Source organism: Schistocerca serialis, chromosome 2, assembly GCF_023864345.2.
Source record: "Schistocerca serialis cubense isolate TAMUIC-IGC-003099 chromosome 2, iqSchSeri2.2, whole genome shotgun sequence".
Taxonomy (NCBI): Eukaryota; Metazoa; Arthropoda; class Insecta; order Orthoptera; family Acrididae; genus Schistocerca; species Schistocerca serialis.
The window spans coordinates 713,956,421-713,979,924 of NC_064639.1; the positions used below are offsets into that span (position 1 = coordinate 713,956,421).

Consider the following 23,504-nt stretch of genomic DNA (forward strand, 5'->3'; position numbering starts at 1 on the left):
AACTGCCAAAAGGCTGAGACACTGTCTCTTATAGTGTAAAATGTACGGCACTCATCACTGAAATTTGGACCATTGGACTGTGGCACACATTTGTGTGGGCCTTCACTGTGGCTGTCATCAATGAACCAATCCTAGATGCGGATTTTGTCGGCTACTATAATTTATTAGTCAACATTATGATCACTCAGCTGACTGATTTGACAACGAAGTTGAAAATAGTGGGACAACAATGGCTGGCCACTTTCTCCAGTGTAAAAAAGTGAAGCCCCCCACACCATATGCAGTCATACTAAACCAATTTCCAGAGCTCAATCACCAGTCTGGTGAACTGAAGGAAGTCAAACACTTCACGATCCTCTACATCATGACTACACCTCGCACACATACCTCGTGCCATCCACATCAACTCATACCCAAGTAAATCACTGTAGCAAAGGCTGAGTTTAAGACCATGTTGTGACAGGGAATTGTTCAATCATTATGCAGCCCATGGTCCTCAGCCTTGCAATTAGTGCCAAAGCAAGATAATTCATGGCATCATGCACAAACTATCATGCCTTAAACACATGAATAGTGCTGGCCCGATATCTGGTACCACACCTGCCATGCCTTGGTGGGCTCAGTTATATTTAGCAATAGTTATATTTACCATAGTGTTCCATATACCTCAATGACATCCTCGTCTCTTCAGAGTCACCTGAATTCCACTGCCACCACCTAACAACCATGTTCTGGTGCATAAGCAAGGCCAACATCATCATTAACCCCTCAAAAAGTATAGTTGGGGTCACTGAAATTGAGTTTTTAGGGCATTTAATTACCACTAGCAGATACATGTCACTACTGGACAAGGTAAAGGCATGCTTGAACATGCTGCCCTCACAGACACACAAAGGCTTATTATCTTGGCATGATAAATTTTTATTGGCACCATCTGCTCATGCTGCCCTCACAGACACACAAAGACTTATTATCTTGGCATGGTAAATTTTTATCAGCACCATCTGCTCAATGCTGCCAAAGTACAAGAACCCTTTTCTGTGATGCTATGTGGCTCTACCTTGAAGGAAAGGACACTGATTAACTGGACAGATGCAGTGGAGTTAAGTCCAAATGAAGCCTCACAGAAGCAATGCTGCTCGTTCACTCTGTGCATGATGCTGAACTGACTGTGGTCATGGACACCACTCAAACAGCCATAGGTGCAGTAATTTAACATTGTGTTGGTGGCAGCTGGCATTCATTCAGTTTCTTCTTGTGGAAGCTTTCAGAGTTGCAATGCGCCTGGACTGCTTATGATCATGAGTTGCTTGCTATGTTTGAGGAAATAAAATACTTCTGGCCATCAAAAGAAGACCATCCCTTCATAATCTTCACCGATCAGAAGCCCCTAAATCACGCATTTTGGAACAAAAATACGGGAACAGACTAGAGCCCTTCATGGCCAGCCTGAGTTAGCTGTGTCAGATATCCATCAATGTGCATACCAACCAATAGGCAAAATTCTGGCAACATGTGGCATGCATGGGCAACACACAGTAGTGCAAACAGGGCTACCATACAGTAAAGATGTGTTTTTTGAGAGTCTATAATTTCAGTCCACTGACCATGTGGGTCACTCCCCACAGATGCTTAGGGAATTTGTTTGGCACTCTCCATTCCTTTCTGCTTTCAATTTATCATGTCCACAAAATACATGATACCCTGAAATTGTGAGGAAAGTTCATTTGTTCTGGATACACGTCCATTGTTCTCTTGTGCTTACATAATCAAATGGTGGGCTTGTCACTGAGGAGTGTACACCCTCTGGAATCAGTGTTCAAGTGGAACTGTCATGCAGACACAATTATCATGATCACTGGTTAATGGACATTGTGATCTGATTTCATTTTTGTCACGTGTTCATTTACTCATTTGTTCAAAGGAAATACACTTTCAGCAAGAATGCACTTATCAGTTGCCTTTACCACACTGTCACCAAAGCCTACATCCTGAACAAAGTGCATCCGTGTGACAGTAAAGTCACCTCACTGCATGACTAACATGTAAGTGGTGATACCCACACATTCTCACTTCAAAATCTTTCACATTTGCCAAGACAAAGTGGAATTATGAGTGTAACTAATAGTCACATGCTCTAGGCATGATTGATTTTACATAGTTTCATTTACTTGGTAGACATGTCTGATTCACTCAGGCAGGTTTATCTACCAACCTCAAACTTAAATAAGAGAACTATTCTCAATTTAATGTTCTTCAAGTAAGATAGGTAAGTATGGAATTCTTTGCTCTATTAGCTTTAAATTAACTTCTCCTAGAAATCAATATCAGCTCAGCCATATTATTTGATCAATACCAACTAAAACTGGAAATTTCCCTCATACAAACTTTTTATAAACCTGCACAATATTATTAACAGGGAAAGCATGTAAAACTTCCACAAATGTATGAAGGTAGACTCCTTTATGAGGCCCTCATTAGACATCACCGAACATGCATTATGGCACTTATTTCTATGCCATCAGCTCGCTCCTTCTTATTATTGATATAAATCCAAAAGAGTTGCTTGTATAGAATACTAGCAATCTTTCATTGTTCTGTATACCACATTTATCTGCTTATCACTCCCCACTTCAGTAATAGTTCGCAAACCACAGACATCCACATCATATCATCTATTTATTACATGCATCTAAAAGTGAACTGCAGAAGTCAACTAGAACAACTTATATCACAACTTTGGGGTAAAACTCAACAAATCAATGGTATCCTAACTCTGCAGGCATCAACAATACACTGCCTTCCACAGGTCACCCATTGCCCCACCCAATACACTCTTTTGTATTTAATTCCATGTCCCTAATGAAACATTTTTAGTCATTATATGCACTGCATGCTGGAGAGGTCTGTACACTACTCTTGTATGCTCGATGTTAGCACACCACTTTATTCATGCATATGGTGTCTACCCTTTTATTCCCCCATTGACCTCTGTGTTGCTAAAAGCCAGTGACAATCTACATAATTATTAGTCAATGTGCTCCTATGTAAATTATTTGTTTCTATTTACTTCAAGACTTTAGACATTCAATTAAGATGCTGAAGAGGTATTTAATTGTTCAATATTTATACATGTCATTTGTTGAGTATGCCTGCAAGAGTGACAAATGCTTGTTTAAATAGCCATATTCAGTGATAAGGTGCTCATTTTCTCCAATTATTAACTTCTTGTAGGATAGTCTAAGTATGTATAAATTATGAGAAACTTATAGAACAAAGGAACAGTAACTGTTACCTAGTAAACAAAACATGGAAGAAATGTAATAATTAACTCAGAGTTTGATGGTCATCAGTTCGTCTGGCCATCAAAGAGAGCAGACCCTGCTAAAATCATTATTAGGCTTCCATTGTTACATATGCTCTTGTTCTTTTGTTGAAATCAGAAGGGTAACAATTGCCTTTCTGATTTTCTGATGTATCATTCTCACTCTGTGAGTAATCTACTTTTTCTTTACTAAATGTATATAATCCTTCCACAAAGGTTAATAAAAATTATTTACTGTCATCCAGTCCTTATACCATTTCTTGGTTTTTTTACTTGGTAAGGTAACCTTCTCACCAAAACTTTGACTAAATGACTCTCCTTGACATGTTTGTCTAAATATTTTGACTTGGTCAGATGTCTCTTGATATACTTCTTGTAATTACCCCAATTATTTTTATAGTTCTCCAGATCCAGTAATTCCAGTATTAACTACTCCCAAGTCCTGGAAGACCAGTACTTTTTCTTAAACTATCCTTGAAAGTCAATCTAGGAACAGAATTTTTCAGAATGTGCTGTCACCCATTCAGCAGTAGCCCCTTCTAAATAGCTTAGAGCAAAATCAGTGCCTTTACTATAATTTCAGCATTTTGGTGATGATTTTGTAAACTCTCTTAAGAACTATGTGACATGAACATCTGCATCAGGCTTTAACATGTAAAATCTTTTGGATAGATGAGTACCTACCCTTAAATTTAATTCCTTAATCAGCTCCATTGAGAGTTTGCTGTTTTCATTAAATTTCCACATTCTTGATTTTCTTACATTCCTCTCAAAGTTTCATAATTCCACTTTGGTTCTTTCTAGGCCAATTGTGGATTACTGTGTATTGGTGGCTGAATTGTTTTGTTCATGTATCTATTGCTCTATCAATTTCCTAACACATCCCTCCAAAAGTGCTAAACTAGACTCAGTCAAAGGGGTTACATCAGAGTTCTTAACATTCTCCAAAACAGTTAACCTGATGTTTGTATCTGAGATTTGCTTATCCATGCAAGTAAACTATTGTTCAGTAAAATATTTACTTTGTTTTGCATCACCTTTTATTTTGTGGGAACTGCTCTTTCACTTTTTTCCTTAGCAAACTACATCGCTTTATGACCTCTGAATGCAACTCCTCAGATGAAGAGTCTAATTTTAGTTTGCAATGTAGAAATCCTATTATTTATGTTTTGTTTTCCTTGGTGAGACTCAATAATGTGTCTCTCCAAGTTTGCATTAGTTTCAATCAATTTTACATTTGTCTGTGATCTACATGGCTGGCCCTGGTGACTGAGCAGTCCTAGGCGCTACAGTCCGGAACCGCGCGACCGCTACAGTTGCAGGTTCGAATCCTGCCTCACGCATGGATGTGTGTGATGTCCTTAGGTTAGTTAGGTTTAAGTAATTCTAAGTTCTAGGGGACTGATGACCTTAGAAGTTAAGTCCCATAGTGCTCAGAGCCAGTTTGAAACTACATGTTTACAATTAATACATTGAACTGTGATACTTGCAGATAATTCAGCTCTTAGCTCAACATTATTGGTATCTATTTTATAACCTAGATCTACAATTTTCTTATCTAATCAAGTGCTTAAGTTAGCAATGTTTATACTCTGATCGTTTAATTACTTTATAATAATCTCATTTAAGGTTTTACACATCTCTTCTATGTATTGCTCCATGTTTTTAGTAAGTACAGGCATACAACACAAAAAACCTAACTTATTTTCAGTCATCATCTAGCACCAACTGTCATAATATCTTGATAACCAACCAGTAAATAACAAACATAAAAAAATAAAATTGAAATAAAATAATTTCAATCAAATACAGCTAATCAAAGAGCTTGTGGTGCTCATTATGTCGAGATGTCAATAGGGAGTTGAATCAGCAGGTCAGATGAACTCTGTTGCAGCCAGTGGGCGTGCTGCAAAGGCGGCTGATGGAATTTGCTGATCTGTAGATGGTTCCACTGTAGCCTGTGGAGCATTGCTGTGGTACTTCTTAGATTAGATTAGTTTTCGTTCCATAGACCCGTGCTGAGAAGATCCTCATGGATGTGGAACATGTCAACTTCTGAAATAACAATACTAATAGTATGAATATATACAATACATCATTTGTTTCTATTAAAAAATTCGTCAACGGAGTAGAAGGAGTTGGCCACTAGTAAGTCTTTCAGGCTCCTTTTAAACTGATCTTTATTTGTAACTAAATTTTTTATGTTTACTGGCAAATTATTGAAGATGAGTGTTCCTGACTAGTGGACCCCTTTTTGAACTAAAGTAAGTGCTTTTAAGTCCTTGTGCAGATCATTTTTGTTGCTGGTATTGTATGTATGAACTGAGCTGTTTGTTGGAAAAAGAGATATATTATTTAGGACAAATTTCATCAATGAGTAAATATACTGAGAGGCAGTAGTTAGTATACCCAGTTCTTTGAAGAGGTTTCTACAGGAGGTCCGTGAATTTACTCCACAAATAATACGTATTACATGCTTTTGGACTCTGAAAACTTTTGTTTGACTTGAAGAGTTACCCCAAAATATTATACCATATGACATTATGGAATGAAAGTAGGCAAAGTATGCAAGCTTTTTCATTTTTATGTCACCTATGTCTGCTAACACTCAAATTGCGAATACAGATTTGTTAAGGCGTTTCTGCAGTTCTGTGGTGTGCTCTTCCCAACTAAATTTATTATCAAGTTGTAATTCCAGGAATTTAAGACTGTCAACCTCTTCTATCTGCTCTTCTTCGTATTTTATGCATATGCTGGGTGGAAACCTCTTACAGGTTCTGAATTGCATATAGTGAGTCTTTTCGAAGTTTAATGTCAGTGAGTTGGCTTTAAACCATTTATTAATATCCATGAAAATATCATTAGCAGATTTTTCTAGAACTACACTTGACATACTATTTATTGCAATACTTGTGTCATCTGCAAACAAAATGAACTCTGCTTCTGGCAGTGTAACTGATGAGAGATCATTAATGTACACAAGAAAAAGCAATGGCCCTAAGATAGATCCCTGTGGGACACCACATGTAATTTCTTTCCATTCTGATGATGACTGATGACTGAATTCACTAGTCCCTTGCACTGACACCCTTTGTTTCCTGTTAGTGAGGTATGACTTGAACCGTTTTGCAGCACTGCCCGTGACACCATAGAATTCTAATTTACTTAAAAGGATGTTGTGGTTCACACAATCAAATGCCTTTGACAAATCACAGAAAATACCTGCTGCTTGTAATTTGTTATTTAATGAATTAAGTACATTTTCACTGTAGGTGAAATAGCCTTCTTGATATCAGAACCCTTCAGAAATCCAAACTGTGTTCTTGATAATATGTTATTTGTGGTCAGATGGTTGAGCAGCTGCCTGTACATTATTTTTTCTAAAATTTTTGAAAATGCTGGCAAAAGTGAAATCGGTCTGTAGTTTGATGGTATCTCTTTATCCCCTTTCTTGAATAGAGGCTTAACATCTGCATATTTTAGCCAGTCAGGAAATGTCCCAGTTATAATTGACTGGTTACACAAGTAACTTAGAATTGTACTAAACTCACAAGAACATGCCTTAATTAACTTTGTTGATATTTCATCATACCCACTAGAATGCTTTGTTTTTAAAGATTTTATTATGGACATTATTTCTTTTGGTGAAGTGAGTGATATATTCATGTACTTGAAGCTATTTGTGAAGGCTAGTTTCAGATATTCAAGGGCATTATTTACTGATCCTGAAAGTCCCATTCCATCAGTAACAGATATAAAGTACTTGTTAAATAGATTTGCCACACAATGCCCATCAGTTGCTAATGTGTCATCTACCCTTAGCGCTATTTGCTCCTGTTCCTTTCTGGTTCTACCAGTCTGCTCTTTCCCTATATCCCATATTGTTTTTATTTTGTTCCCTGACATTGCTATCTTCTTCTTGTAGTGCATTTGTTTAGACGTCTGAATTACTTTTTTTAATGTTTTACAGTATTCCTTGTATTTAGCTAAATCATCAGCATTGGAGCTATTCTTGGTCGACAGATACATTTTCCTTTTTGTCTTACAGGAAATCTTTATTCCTTGTGTAATCCATGGTTTTATTATAGACTTCTGTTTAATTTGAGCAACTTTTAGAGGAAAACAGTTTTCAAAAATGGTACTGACATTGTTCATGAATGTGTTATATTTTTCATTCATGTCATGAGCACTATAAACATCTTTCCAGTTCATATCTTTGAGCAGTTTTCTAAAACACTCAATTTTTGATTGATTGACTACTCTCCTGTATTCAATTGAAGCTCTTCCCACTTGTGGACTTCCATTATCTTATCTGTCACAATGATTGTCAAGTAGCTTAATAATCTTCCTCAACTACTGAATTCTTCTTCCAGTTTATTTAACTACAGTACTCATATCATTTGAGCATGTGATTCTTTGTTTGCTGTTGTCACAGTTGCCAAGTACAACTGTGTTGTTTAATGGAACTTGTTATGATGAAAAAAATTAATTTCTTCCAGACTGTTAATAAAACTTTGTTTATTAGATACTGTCAATTATTTAGCACATAAATGTTTATGCTCTGCATGTGGTTGCCTAGATGAGCTGTTCTGCTAATCTTATAGACACATGGATGTGTTCAGATGCTGTTATAATTTCGTTTGATATTGTAAACTTGAAACTGGTAAATTTAGTATGCCGCTATACCACATCTCTTCTTTCCACTGACTTTGTTTCCGATGCAGTTGGTGTTGTACTAAAAATTGGACAGAAGTACTCGATCCTCCAAATTTTATGAATTGATAGAACAAAATGTTTTCTTAAATCAGCATATATTCATCCAGCATTCACAGCTTGGAAACACCTCATTCAATGCATGCCTGCCTTACAATAAATAAATGATTTTACATGCACAATGTACTTCTAATCTGACATGTCACAGCAGACTAACTCACTTCTTCTTTCCATCTCATGATGTAATTGTTGGTTGTCACGAACATTCTTATTCCATGGAGCATGGCATAACTCCTAGGCAAGAACTGGCTACAAGGAGAAACCACCTACACAATGAGCAATGCGAGTGTAAGCCATTGCCAACATTGCCCCAACTGGTGGAAAAACTGTGTCCATTTCTACTCAATAACATGCACAGACAGAAATGAATTCTTACATAAAATACATGTGTTCAGCCTTACCAAGTAAACTATTAGAAAATATTTTCATGATTGATGATCATCAACCATCAGTACTAACAACATGGTGAATCCTGTCACTTTAGAAAAGTTATTTGATATACTAAACTACTTCTACCATCACTGACACCTGCTTTATTTAATGAAACATCATGGGTGTGAGGTGGCTACATGTGATGCTTCTAGGTCTACCTCCAAAAATTTAAGACACTATCCCTCAAATTGTAATGGCTATTTGCCTTGTCAGTGTCATCTCTGGAGATGTTGTGTTTTACTACACAGATCATTGAGCCTCCTAACTTATGTCCTCCAAATTACTGTGTAACCAATTAAGATCAATTTCCAAGAGGCTTTAGCCATATTTCACACAGTTGAAAAGTTTCAATTTTTTTTCCTTTATGTCACCAAATTCTTATTCATTACCAACGATGAACCATTATTGGCTTAGAATTGCAGATATGTCCTTCATTATTTAGCACATATAACAATGATGTTCATTTTTAAGTCAGTCTCCTAATATGTGAATGCAATTTCTCCTTCTGTCCTTCCCAAGTGCTCAAACCCATACATAATTCATAGCAAGTGGTTTATTTTCAAAGTGATGCTACATTCTTGCATGAACTTCACGCAGACCATAGTCAAAGACCTCCCCTATGCAATATTGTGAAGTATGTCAGCCACGTTAGGTCAAATAGCTTTGCAGGACTAATAGTCAGTACTTTGTGTGAAATTCTTAGATTGGCTTCATTTTGCTCCTTTATGTCCTCTATGTCATTTCCAGTTGCACTGAAAATGGTGTCATTAGCATGCAGAAACGATTTATAGGCATGACCCTAGCTAGCTCATTAATATAAGTTATAATCAATAAGGATCCCAGTACAGAACCTTGAGGCATGCCTCTTGAAACATCTAGGAGTTCAGAGCTCATACCATTGAAGTGTACCTTCTGCTTCCTATTGTCAAGACATGATTCTTTAAGTGTAATGCCATAACACCTACATTCATCATTTAGAATCTGATTACTCACAGAGTCAAACGACTTGCTTAGATCAATCAGTAGGGCACTAACAGATGATTTTGCTTCAGAGGCATTGTGTATTACCAAAACAACATTTTCAATAACTTTCAGTGGACATGAATTTTTCCTGAAGCCATACTAAGTGTTTAGGCTAACAGCCTTTCTGTAGTGGTAACACTAGTTCCTGTCAGATCTCTGAAGTTAAGAACTGTCAGGCTGGGCTAACTCTTGGATGGGTGACTATCCAGGTCTGCTGAGTGCTGTTGGCAAGTAGGGTACACTCAGTTTTTGTGAGGCCAATTGAGGAGCTACTTGACTGAGAAGTAGCAGCTGTGGCCATGAAAACTGACAATGGCTGGGAGAGCAGTGTGCCGATCACATGCCCCTCCATACCCACATCCAGTGAAGCCTATCAGCTGAGGATGACATGGCAGTCAGTTGGTGCCATTGGATCTTCTGAGGCCTGCTCAGATGGAGATACTGAGTGTTTGTCAGTATTCCACTGCAGATGAAATGTTTGTAAATCTATTGGTACATACAATGTTCTACTATTTTCAAAAGTATTGGTACAAAAGAAATAGGAAGGAAGTAAATAGCATTCTTAGTGAAAACACTGTTACTGAAACAGAACACCACATTTTGGCAAGCTAGTCAGTGTAATTAAATAGAAATGATTTCTGTATCTAAACATACTAGCTAAAATTGATATCCTTCCACTATTCAATTATTCAGAAATATAAATCATAGTTGTAACTTGTAAAAATCTGGTTAACAACATTAGCTAAAGCTATGTCTAGTTATTGTAAAGAGATAGGTTGGAAGCCATTTTAAGCCAGTCTGCTGTGAGTCTGAACAGAGCAGGGTCTATCTCTGAATATATGGCATAGTGTATTGCAGATGGTTTAGTACATATTAAATTGGTAAATGTACAGCAGTTTATCTAGATTTTGCACCAGGAAGTTTATTCATTAATTCAGTGACTGTCTTAAACAGTTAATTCAACTGTGAAAGTGTAACCATTATCATGGGAAGCTTCAATAATGCTCACTATGGCAATAGAGTCAAACTGAAAACTGTACTATTTCCAATAGCTACTTACTGCATACATCGTTTTCAACCTAGGATGTCTGTTAGACTTCAAGGACAGTGATCTGTGAACCTTAATCAGTGACTGTGTTAAATAATTGTTTGCCACATTTGAACTTTTGTGTCACTTCAGTGTTAGGATACTGCACTTGAAAAATCATATTAGAGGTCATCATCTGAGTATAGTACACAGCTATCCAATTATCTGTACTGTACTTGCTGTAGATGAGACTCAATATACCCATAAACAATAGTTAATTCAACATTCAAGTGCAATTAAAGTGCGTGAACTGCAAGTCCAGTGTGGATTGCATTAATTGTTAGCAAATTGTTTCCATCACCAACTTTTCAGCCAGATACAGCAGAGGTGCAGTTACTGAAGGCATTTTTGTGTGGGTAATGGTTATGCTATATCATGTAAACAAAGGTTATAGATTCACTTTTATTTGTAACACGACATTTTGGGTCCTAAGGGCTCATCATCAGCTATAGACAATTTTTAGATCATTTCATGTTGCACTTTTGTTTGAGCTTTTCATCTAATCTGTAATTATACTACACTAATGATGTATAATGCTGAATTTGAGACAAAGTGCAGCAGTAGGAAAAGGAAGTAGTGAACTGAGAACTGTCTGCATCTAAAGATGCCAACCCCCCCTCCCCATGCCTCAGTCTACACCATAACCTTTGGATCAGGAATCCCACTGTACATAAAAAAAGTGAACAAATAATTGTGAATGAAAACAGTGTTTATACATGAATAAATTCATTATCACAGTCACAAAATATAGCAAGCATTGACATTAATCAAATCATGTGATTGTTCTTTTTTCTTTGGTCATACACAGCAAATTATCAGCATCAGTTTCTTCAGTGTTACATACATTTCTACATACAATGTGTAACAGGAAAAATCATCTTAAGCTGCCACAGTGTACGCCCATGTGATGGAATTCAAATTATTAGTGTGGAAGATTTCCTTTATTATTTAATGATGGAATGACATAAAATGTCCACTATTATAACCATAAGGGCACTTCCAGAAACAGTGACTCCAACTTGTTATGAAAATTTTAAAAAAATTGAACAGCTTGACATTTACTCTGACATTTAAAAAGAGCTTCCATACTGCACTTGTAAAATTAAAATTGAGGAATTTTTACCCATTATTTAACTGAAATGTCTTCTCATATCTGTCATAAATTCTGTATTTCGTGCTTTCAGACTGTCACCTCTTGGTCGCATGCTGTGATGTTACTGATTACTTACCAGTAACCATAACAAAGCCAGTAACTTCTTTGCAATTTAAATAGAACTGCAGTGATAATCAGTCAAGCAGCGTTAATGTTTCATGGGTGAAATAATTACAGGACAAGGCAGTGACAAATATAACTTACTGTTTCTTGAAATGACTCCACTTGAAAATGTCTTGTTGTTCAGAGTCAAGATAGTGGTTCAAGATATAATGAATAAGTGGTTCTACTGCTAAAACTAATCAAACATTCAATCTGTTCTGAAAATTTCAAAACAAATGTATTCAATTTTTTGTTACAGGCACTGCATGGAAACTGAAAATGCTACAATGTTACTTTAGCAACTATCAAATGATACACATTTGTATGAAATTAATGTAAAGACATCTGCCTGTTATTGGAAAGAAAGATACATAGCCAATGAGAAGTACTTCATTAGAAAACAATATGTCGTGGTGGAAATTTTATTCTACTGTGTCTACTTTGAATCCCTTTTTTAAGTTTTCATAGAAGAAGAAATTTCAGCTTGGGTAAACATCATGATATGAAAGAATTCTCACCAAGATTTGTGTTTTACTTATAAAGGGATGGGCGCAGCTTTATAAACTAATAACATCATGAATGTTACTCACCTATCACGTTTAAATTCTTCCATGAATACTATATTATCACGTAAAGTTGCATCCCACATCCAAGGGTTTTGCTTCACATATGCACAAAAACCATTTCTTGTAATATGTCCAGATCCACTTGCTATCTTTAGCTGTCCTAGTATAGCCATAAGAAGCGCTGTTTTACCAGACCCTGGTTCACCACATAATCCTATAATGCTTCCCTAGACAATGAACAATATACGCACTTATAGATCAATATGTCTTAAATATAATTAATTTTACAGAAGTAAAAAAGGAAAAAAAAACTTGCACTAAAAATTTGGAAACAGAAGATAAAGTTAATGAATTTTAGCACCCATTAACTATTGTAATTCATTCTCATATTTAACAATATTGTCAGTAGTAGTATAAAAAATAATTTCAATCATTAGGTGAACAAAAAAATGAATAATGAATATGTCAATTTGTGACAAACAAATCAGTCATATATGGGACTGATTTGTGAGTATGAGCTGTGAGTGAACTGAAGTTTTTATAGTTATGTTTGATCTTGTATGAATGTAATGGAATGTGTAAGCAAAACTGAAACTGAACTACAGTAATAATACAAACTCTGTACTGTTTTTGTATTTGATGTGTAAATGGTGAATGAGTAAATCACAATGTCCAATTAAGATTGTAAGATAATAATGCAGAATAGTAAGATATTATGTTCCTACCAAAGGTTGTCTTTAACTATGAGGAAAACAAAACTACAAATCAATCTCAATCAGTGATTTCATTTGTTAAAGTGTGGTAGCTATAGAAAATAGTGCTCATATTCATTGCACGATTCCTTTCAATGGAAGATAGGAGTGTCAAACAGAAAGCATAACAAAAGTATCATGTGATTAATTTTTGGACAAGGACAGCACAATTTACAGCATTTTTTCCACCAAGTGTCTAGTGTTTTAGATTTGACACGGGGAGTTTATTTATAGCTGCACTACAATGTGAGCTTTCACGTGCAGGAAAATCATATCATATCATTAGTTTCTAGTCATTCCAGGAAACTATATGATTGTAAGATGGGAACATTTTGTGGTATTAGTGGGTGCATAAAAATACTTTCCTATCTTTGTATGCTTAGGTGTTCTCTTTTTCTAATAACAGTGAGGAATATTTGTAATAATGATTCTGGTAGAAAGGAATACCTCAAATTGGAATAAGAACAATATGGAAAGGATAGAGCGCTGCCCATCGCATGAGTCACAGACAGGTACAATGAAAAGGAAAAGGAATACTGTGTATAGGCAGCCATCAGACTATGTTCCTCATCAGAAATAGATGATCCACACACATTCACACAAAACAACTCACTCACATATGGCCTGACTGCATCAGAGGTGAGCAGCAGTCTTGGCTGAGGTGTGTAGTGGGGCACAAAAGAAGTAAGGGTAGGGAGGGGGAGGGATAACAGTGTAGGGGTGGGGAAGTTGCCAGTGCTGACAGTGGGAGTGTGCAAAGAGGTGGTAGGTACAGGATAGGGTTGCCAGGTGCAGCATGAGGAGGTTGTGCTGAATGGGGGAAGAGGGAAGGTGTAGAGGAGAGAAGTAGAGAAGGGAAAACAGCTCTGCTGAGGTGTTGGTGGGATAGCAGGCAAGTGCAACACCAGAGTGAGAGCAGAGAATGGGATAGCATATGTAGAACAGGGACTATCAAGCACTGATGCTGCGGGTATTATATGAATAAAAGATGTATCGCAACTCAGAAAAGCTGGTGCTGGTGGGAAGAATTTAGATCACACAAACTATGAAACAGTTGCTAAGATCTACCATATAGTGTTGCATGGCATGATCAGCAACTGGGTGATCCAGATGATCCAGCTGTCTCTTTGCAACTTATTAGTTGCCATGCCCACATGGAATATGGCACAGTGGTTGTAGCTAAGTTGGAAGTTTGTAGATCACATCACTGCTTTCATAGGTGGCTCTCTCTTTGATTGCGTAGGAGATGCCTGTGACAGGAATGGAGTAGATGATAGTGGGAGGATGTATGAAGCTGTGTCTATTGCAGGGACATGAGCCATGTGGTAAGGGGCTGGGAGCAGGTGTAAAATAGGGACAGAAAAGTATGTTGCACAGTTGGATGGGTGGCAGAACAACACTGTGGGACAGTGAGGAGGGGAGTGGAGAGGATGTTTCTCATTTGAGGGCACCATGAGAGCTAGTCAAAACTTTGGAGCGGAATGTTATTCAGTTGCTCCAGCCCTCTGTGGTTCTCAGTCATGAGATGGGTGCTCTTTCATGGTCAGATAGTAGGTATGGGGGGTATAATAGGTGACTTGGGAGACAAGACATGGGTGCTCTGTTTCTGGACAAGGGTGAAGGGGGAAAATTTCAGTATGTGAAAAGGCCTCAGTGAAGCCTTGGCAGATTTTGAGAGGGATTGCATGTCACCACAGATGTGATGTTCACAGGTGCCTAGGCTTTATGAAACATGCTTCTTGATGTGGAATCGTGGCAGCTGTCAAAGTGGAGGTATTGTTGGCTATTGGTAGGTTTGACGTGGATGGATATATCAATGTAGTGATCCTGGAAGTTGCTAGGTTTTTGTGGATGGAGCTACAAGTGTAGCCATCTTTGAGATGGAAGTTGCTTGTTGGTGGTCAGTAGGTTTGATGTAGACAGAGATACAAATGGAGCCATTTTTGAGGTGGAGGTTGACAGCAAAGGAAGGCAACTTGTTGGGTTGAGGAGGAACAGGTGGATCAAATGGGGAAGAAGTTGTAGAGGTTCTGGAGGAATGTGGAACAAGGCATCTGCACCCTTGGACCAGATCATGCAAATGCCATCGATGAATCTGAATCAGGTGAGGGGTTTGAGATCCTGTTGGTTAGGAAGCATTCATTTAGATGGGCCACGAATAGGCTAGCATAATATGGTGCCATGTGAGAGACCACTGCAGTACCACTGTTTCCTTAATGTACAGATTGAATAACATCTGGGACAGGCTGCAACATTGTCTCATTCCCTTCTCAGCTTCTGCTTCCTTTTCATGTCCTCTGACTCTTGCAGCTGCTGTCTGGTTTCTGTACAAGTTATAAACAGTCTTCTGCTCCCTCCATTTTACCCTGCTATCTTGAGAATGTTGATGAGTGTATTCCAGTTAACATTGTCAAAACCTTCTCTAAGTGTACAAATACTATGTTTGTCTTTATTTAATCTGAGACAAGCCATAGGATCAGTATTGCCTCATGTGATCTTACATTTTTTATGGAATCCAAAATGATCTCTCAAGACTTCAGCTTCCAAAGTTTTTCCATTGTTCTGTAAATAATTCATGTCAGTATTTTGCAACCATGACTTATTAAGCTGATAGTTCAGTACTATTCACATCTACTGTCTTTGTAACTGGAATTATTACATTCATCTTGAAATCTATGGGTACATTACCAGTCTCATACATCTTGCACGCCAGATGGGATAGTGTTGTCATGGCTGGCTCTCGCCAAGGATATGAATACTTCTGAGGGAGTGTCATCAATTCCAGGGGCCTTGTTAATTTTTCTCACAGTAGCAGATCTCCCCACTCATTTTCATCTACTCCCACTTGCCCTTCTATGATACTGTCTTCAGGTTCATTTTCCTTGCATAGTCTCTTTACAATTTCCTTTCATTTTTACTTTCTTTGCTTAGAACTGATTTCCATCTGAGTTCTTAACATTCAGCTGCTTCTCTTTTCTCCAAAGGTCTCTTTAATTTGCTACACATGTCATCTATCTTTCCTCTACTTATACATGCTTCTATAGCCTTGCATTTTTTCTCTAGCCATCCCTGCTTAACCATTATTCACTACCTGTCAACCTCAGTTTTTAGATGTTTCTATTGCTGTTCGTCTGCTTCATTTGCAGCACTTTTATATTTGCTCCTTTATCAAGTAAATTTAGTATGTCCTGTGGCATTCAAAGGTTTCTACTAGGCCTTATCTTTTAACCTGTTTCATCCTTTTTTGCCTTCACTATTTCAGCTATCAAAGTGACCCATTCATCTTCTACTGAACACTATCCCTTTGAAACTCTCAATAGCCTCTTGATAATTCAACATACCCATAAGCCACCTCTGTTATTTACTGCCATTTTGCAATCTCTTCAATTTTATCTACAGATCATAAACAATAAATTGTGATAAGAGCCCACCACTGACCCTGCAAATGTCTTACTATTTAAAATCTGGTTCCAAACTCTCTGTATTATCATTATATAATCAATCTGAAATCTTCCAGTGTCTTCAGGGCTCTTCCATGAATACAATTATCTTTCATGACTCTTAATCCATGGGTAACTATGATTAATTGTGCTATGCACAAAATTCTGAGGCAGATTACCGTTCCATTTCTTTTGCCCAGTCCAGAGTCTCCTACTACTTTTTCTTCCCTACCTTTTCCTACTATCAAATTCCAGTCACCCATTACAATTAAATTTTCTTCTACTTTAATTATTTGAATAATTTGTTGTATGTCATCATACATTCTTTCAGTCTCATCATCATCTATGGTAAGCTTGTACTACTGTGCTTGGTATTAGATTTGTGTCTATCTTGGCTATGATAATGCATTCACTATGTTGTTCATAGTGGCTTATCCACATTGATATTTCCTTATTCATTATTAGATGTCCCCCTACATCATGCCTATTTGATTTTGTATTTACAACCCTTTACTCACCTGACAACATTTCCTGTTCCTTCTGCTTCTGATCGTCACTAGGGACTGGAAAAACTCACATTTTGTAATAAATGTGAAATAGATGTGAAGTCTACCTCAAAATGCAAGAATGTGAAATTACCTAATAGATGTTAGAAAACTGTATCCAGAGGAACTATTTTATTGGAGATAGTTTTATTTTCAGTGTATTAATATCGTAAAGGTAACCAATTTTCAGTTACTAATATTTTACATCATCTGGCGAAGCCCAGTTTGGATGATAATATACATCAGAACCTGTGTGTAAAATAAAAAAGTGCACAAACACAACAACTGTCAACTACCAATTGTGGGAATTTGTGTGGTCTATTTAAGATGTATGCCATGTAATGCAGTTAGTACTCAGCTGTGTGACCTTGCATTTTATGACACAGGAAGGCATACATTTATTTGTTTGCTCAAGTTCAAAATTTGGTGTAATGTTGACGCTTTTAATGTGGAAAATTAGGTGGCAGATGTTTTGAATGGTGGTTACATTGAATACCATCTACCAATGTCATCAAGCAACTGTGTGGTAGTCATTCCAGATTACCTTCTGTTGTGCGTTGTTCATTGTTTTATTTTCCTATTCTGAAATGAGTGAAGCAACTAATCATGGTTCCATCATGTATTTCAAGTATGACTCTTACAACCAGAAGAAATTGGTGATCCCTGTGACAGTGTGTCAGTTCTGCCTTCGCAGAATGGGGGCATAGGCTGACTGCCCTGTGAGAGGAAGGTGTAGCTTGCTTCCCTGTACCACTCCTCTATACCCTGGTGGTCAAAATTCTAGTTTGTTTACACTCACATCCAGCTGCCACTATACTGTGCTCACATTAGCTATAGTGACTGGAAAAAAAATCTGACATATTTTTCTGACTAAACTGATATTCTTCCCCTTGTTGTTCTAATAGAATTACTTTCAGTTCTACTTCTATGATAAGTGCATGTACAGTTCTATCTGTAGTATTGTCAGGCAATCGTCACAATGGCTATAAACGGTCATGAAAGGTTGAAATTAATATTCTGCAGATTTCATAATCACGTGATTGGGCAAGAAAAGACAAAGAATGTTGAAAAACACCTTCAATAAGAGATGCATTCAGTGAAAAAGATGCTGCTTTTCAATAGAACAGTCATTTCTTGGAAGCGTAAATACAGCCAAACAAAGAAAACAAAGACCATTTTGTGGTAAAAAACTCTCGAAGTTTTCCAAAAGAAAACATTCCACTCAAAAAGTTCCCAATCAGCACTTTTTTGCAGTCAATTTCAAAGGACTAATGCTTTGTTTATCTTCACTTATGTAGTTCGACAACCTTTTAAATTTGTGTGTTTAATAATTTACAAACAAAAAATTGATGCAATATTTCTAGTTCCTAACCATCAGTAATTTGACTTCAACATATCCATTCCTCTTTTTAAATTCCCTAACCTACCTACTTGATTAAGGAATGTAACATTCCATGGTCTGACCCATGGAACGACAGTTTTTCTTTTCCTGATGACAATATTGTCCTGTGTAGTACCTGCTCAAGATCTGAATGTTACACTATTTTACCTCTGCAATGTCTTCTCCAAGAGGATGTCATCATCATTTAACCAAGTAGTAGAACTGCATGCCCTTGGGAAAAATAACAGCCGTAGTTTTCCCACACTTTTAGCAGTTCATAGCCCAAGCACAGCAAGGTCATGTTGGCTAATGCTATGAGACCAGATCAGTCAGTCATTGAGACTGTTGACCCTGCAACTATTGAGAAGTCTGTTGTCTCTCTTCAGGTACTACATATTAGTCTGGCATCTCCATATGTACTTCTCCATTGTGATTGCACCTCTGATGTGGCTTTCTCTATCATTGAGTCAGGCAAGCCACCCCACTTTGGCAAGGTCTGCAGTTCTTGGAGGGGGGGGGGGGGGGGGGGGGGGGGCGGGGGTGTCAATGGGAGTACAAATTGTTAAAGAGTTGAAGTCTTGAACTTACAAAGACTCACATATGACATTTCAAACAAGAACAAATGACCAGCAAAATTAATAATGCAAAAACAGTTATCAATTCAGAATAATGGATAGTTTTTAATCCACACTGTTCTCCTGATTGAAAGGTGTGAAAGGGGAGGCTCTTCTATATCTACATCTGTACTCCACAAGCCACCTTAAGGTGTGTGATGGTAGGTACTTGTGTACCAGTGCCACTTTCCCCTTTTCCTGCTGTTCGAGTTGTATATGGTTCATGGGAAGGACAATTGCTGGTACCCCTCTGTGTAGGCTCAAATCTCTTATTTTATCTTGATGGTCCTTTTGTGAGATATACAGAGGAGGAAGCAATGTACTGGGTGACTCTTCTAAGAACATACACTCTCAGAACTTTAACAGTACATCATACTGCGACACAGGATGACTCTCTTGCAGCATCTGTCACTAGAGTTGGCTGAGCATCTCCATAATTATTCTGCCCTTACTAAGTGAACCTGTAACAAACATGCTGTTCTTCTTTAGATCTTCCACCAGCTGTGGTAGCCAAGCGGTTCTAGGTGCTACAGCCTGGAAGTGCGCAACCGCTACAGTCGCAGGTTCGAATCCTGCCTCGGGCATGGATGTGTGTGATGTCCTTAGGTTAGTTAGGTTTAAGTAGTTCTAAGTTCTAGGGGACTGATGACCTCAGATGTTAAATCCAATAGTGCTCAGAGCCATTTGAACCCTTTTTTTAGATCTTCCCTATTTCCTCCATCAGTCCTATCTCATATAGATTCCATACTGACAAGCAAGATTTAAGTATTGGTTGAATGGGTGTTTTGTAATCTACTTCCTTTATAAATAGACTACAGTTCCTGAGCTTTCCCCTAGTGAATCTCAGTCTATCATCTGCCTTACTTGCAGTTAATTTTATGTGGCTGTTCCACTTCAGATCACTGTATACATCTACTTGTAGATATTTTATGGAAATAAGGGCTTCCAGTGATTTTTCAGCAGTTGTATAATCATAGAAGAAAGTGTCTTTCTGTAAATGAATTTGCAATACATTACATTCATTTACACTGACAGTCAGTTACCATTCGCTGCACCAATCATCAATCATTTGCAGATCTTCTTTTCCACTTCAATTTTGCAGCATCATGATCTATCTGTATATAATAACATCATCAGTGAAAAGCCTCATGGAACTTCCGATGTTATCTACAAGGTTGTCGGTATATATTGTGAAAAATGATGGTCCTACAACGCTTTCCTAGGGCACACCTGAAGTTACATTTACATCTGCAGACTTCTGCTCCATTCGAAATGACATGCTGTATTCTGTTCGCTATAAACTCTTCAGTCCAGTCACACAGTTGGTCTGATAATCCACATGCTAATGGTTTGTTCATTAGGTATAAGCAGCAGTGTGTGTTTTTTGCAGAGACCAAATTTGTTTTTACTTGGTATCTTCATTACAGAGTCAGTGCATGAGTTAGGAAATGTTCTTAGTAATTTGTCAAAGAAAAGATGTAATTATTTTAAATATGGGTTATGTAATTACAAGAATTTCACTTGTTTATTTATTGTTTTATTTGTTTTATCTGTCTTGGTGATGTCTCAGTTGTCACAGTTGTGAAGAATTACCACACCATCAAATATGACCAGCTGCCTGTATTAGTGCACAAGCAAAATTCAGGTCAGTGAGTCAAAGGTTGCTGGTAATAATGAAAGCAATGGACATACAAAAATAGCCAAAGAAACTATAAAAAATATTATTGTTTGTTGTTTTCCAAACTGTCACATACACTAAAAAGATAATTTAGTTTATATGTGGATAGAATCACATCAGTCATCAGTATTCAACTTGAAAACTATAGGTCGATATTTAGTGGAAACAATCTACAACGGTCACAAATTATTTTTTCGTAAAGTACTGATTTATTTCAACTGAACTGTTCTGTACAATCATTAGTTATGGAACTAATGGTTCAAAAATAGGATGCTATGATTGGATGATTCTACTACTGATACTGATCAGCACAATTTCCTTTACAAAATAATTAATGAATCATAAATTATTTATCTGTCATAAGTATAATAGTAAATATCTTGTTTTATAATTCATGATCTAGATACAATAGAATAAGGAAGTAAGATCTTTTTCCCTGTTATTAACAGGTAAGCTAAGGTGAAATTAAATTATGAAGCAACAACACTATCTAATGAGTATTACAGTACTCCAATAAGGAGTACAAAAATGAATAATTTTTAACTCTTCTATCCATAATACTTACTTTTTTCCTCTCATGGTATATAGTATCATTCCCTGTAGCACAAACTGACTTTCATCAATGAATATTCTATTTCCATCATTTTAGCTTCACACTTTAAGTAATGCTAAAACCAAAGGAAAATACAATTGCTCTCTCTCTTTCTCTCTCTCTCTGTCTCTCTCTCTTTCTCTCTCACCATGTGCCACAGAGAGAGAGAGAGAGAGAGAGAGAGAGAGAGAGAGAGAGAGAGAGAGAGAGAGAGAGGAGGGGTGAAGGGGGGAGGGAAAGAGGGGGGAGAGAAAGAGGGGGGAGAGAAAGAGGGGGGAAATAAAGAGGGGAGGGGAGGGGAGGGGAGAGACAGATAGATAGATAGAGAGAGAGAGAGACCATGTGCCGGAGAGAGAGAAAGGGGTGGAGAAAAGGGGTGAAGGAATGAGGGGGGAGGTAGAGGAGTAGAACAGAAACAGAGAGAGAGAGAGAGAGAGAGAGAGAGAGAGAGAGAGAGTGGGGGGGGGGGGGGGCAGAATCTTTGACATGAAATATGTAGGAAAGAAAGTACTTTGTCATTCTATGTAAAAGGATGCATGAAACCAGACATTTATGGCAATCACATGTTCATACATAAGGAAGCCTGCTATTATTTATTTTAGTTATTGCTTATTTAACCTAACTTGATTAGAACCTTGAGACCATCTCTTACATATAACTAGGAACATAACACAACAAACTACATCAAAACTTTCTAGTAATAATAATTCACATTAATAAAGGTGCTAATAATAACTAACACTACTACTGCTAATATTAGAATAACAATAATAATAAAGGGCTGTGAGAATGATATATTGGTTAGTCTAGTATATTCAAAGCTGTGTTTTGTCTTATTTGAAGCAGAAGTGATAATGAAGAGGTGATGATGGAAAGGACAGTGAAAATGGCTGTTATGAAAGAAGAGAATTTAAATAGAGCAAACGGGGAGGCAGAATTGGTTGGTGGAAGGGGGTTTCATCAGAATGAACTGCAGGCAAGCGTATAAAAATGAAATCAGTTGTAATAGAAGGTGGACCATTTGCTGTTTCTTGGCTTTATTTCTCTGATATTTGGCAGAAGATTTTTTCGCAGTGGGGTTCCTGATACATAAAACAATTTAGAGAATGTTGGAGTATATTTAGTTGTCCAGAGTATTTTAAATTGTTGAAAATTGGTATTTCTGCTGTACTGTTCAGACAGTAGTGTAGGAGTTGAAGATAAATAAAAGTGAGTACAAGAACTGAGAAGACAATAGAGCAAACACAGGATATGCTTGTTGGCAAGTTATGATGGTAACTGTTAGTAGTCTGCAGTGATATGACTGAAATAGCATATGTATTGGATGTACCAAACACAAGCATTTGTCACCAGTTCCAGCCAACATGAGCTCTGATTTGAAAGTCCTTGGAGAATAGAATTATCTTAATCAAGTATGGGGGGGGGGGGGGGGGGCAACTTGTGATTCTCTGAGCATCACATTGTTACTAATATGGATAAGGTAAATGTAAGTGGATATAAGCTCTCTGCACATGTAATGAGACAAAATATGGAGAAAGGAGGAGTTGCCATATATGTCAAAAGTTATCATTGTGCAAAAAGTATAGAAACAAAAAAGTTTTGTGTAGAGAAACATACAGAAGCATGTGCCTGTGAGCTTAAATTAAATAATGGCACATTCATAATTGTAACTGAATATAGGTCCCCATCAGGAAATTTTCATCTATTTCTGAAAAATTTGGACTCCTTGTGCTATCTGTCAGACAGGGGAAAGCAAATTATTATTTGTGGGGACTTCAATGTAGATTCTCTGAAAGAGGGTAATAGGAAAAATGACCTTGAAGTATTACTCGGTTCTTTCAATTTGACACCCGTTATTGATTTTCCTACTCGGGTGGTAAAGGATAGCAGCTCACTGATAGATAACTTCTTTATAGACCAACATAAGTTTAACCAGATAAATGCTCAGCCTGTTGAGAATGGTCTTTCTGATCACGGTGCACAGCTAGTTACAATATATGACATAGCTCCATTCAGCAATACTAAACAGTCCTCCAAAGTA

General features: G+C 37.3%; 1 protein-coding gene across 1 annotated transcript in view; it reads right to left on the reverse strand.

Moving 5' to 3' along the window:
• LOC126455676 (ATP-binding cassette sub-family C member 12-like) overlaps positions 1 to 23,504 on the reverse strand; it is a 518,625-nt gene that overhangs the window by 287,548 nt on the left and 207,573 nt on the right. The window contains exon 14 of the mRNA XM_050091443.1: positions 12,486 to 12,688. Coding sequence (XP_049947400.1) covers positions 12,486 to 12,688 — 203 coding nt within the window. The remainder of the gene's footprint in view (positions 1 to 12,485; positions 12,689 to 23,504) is intronic.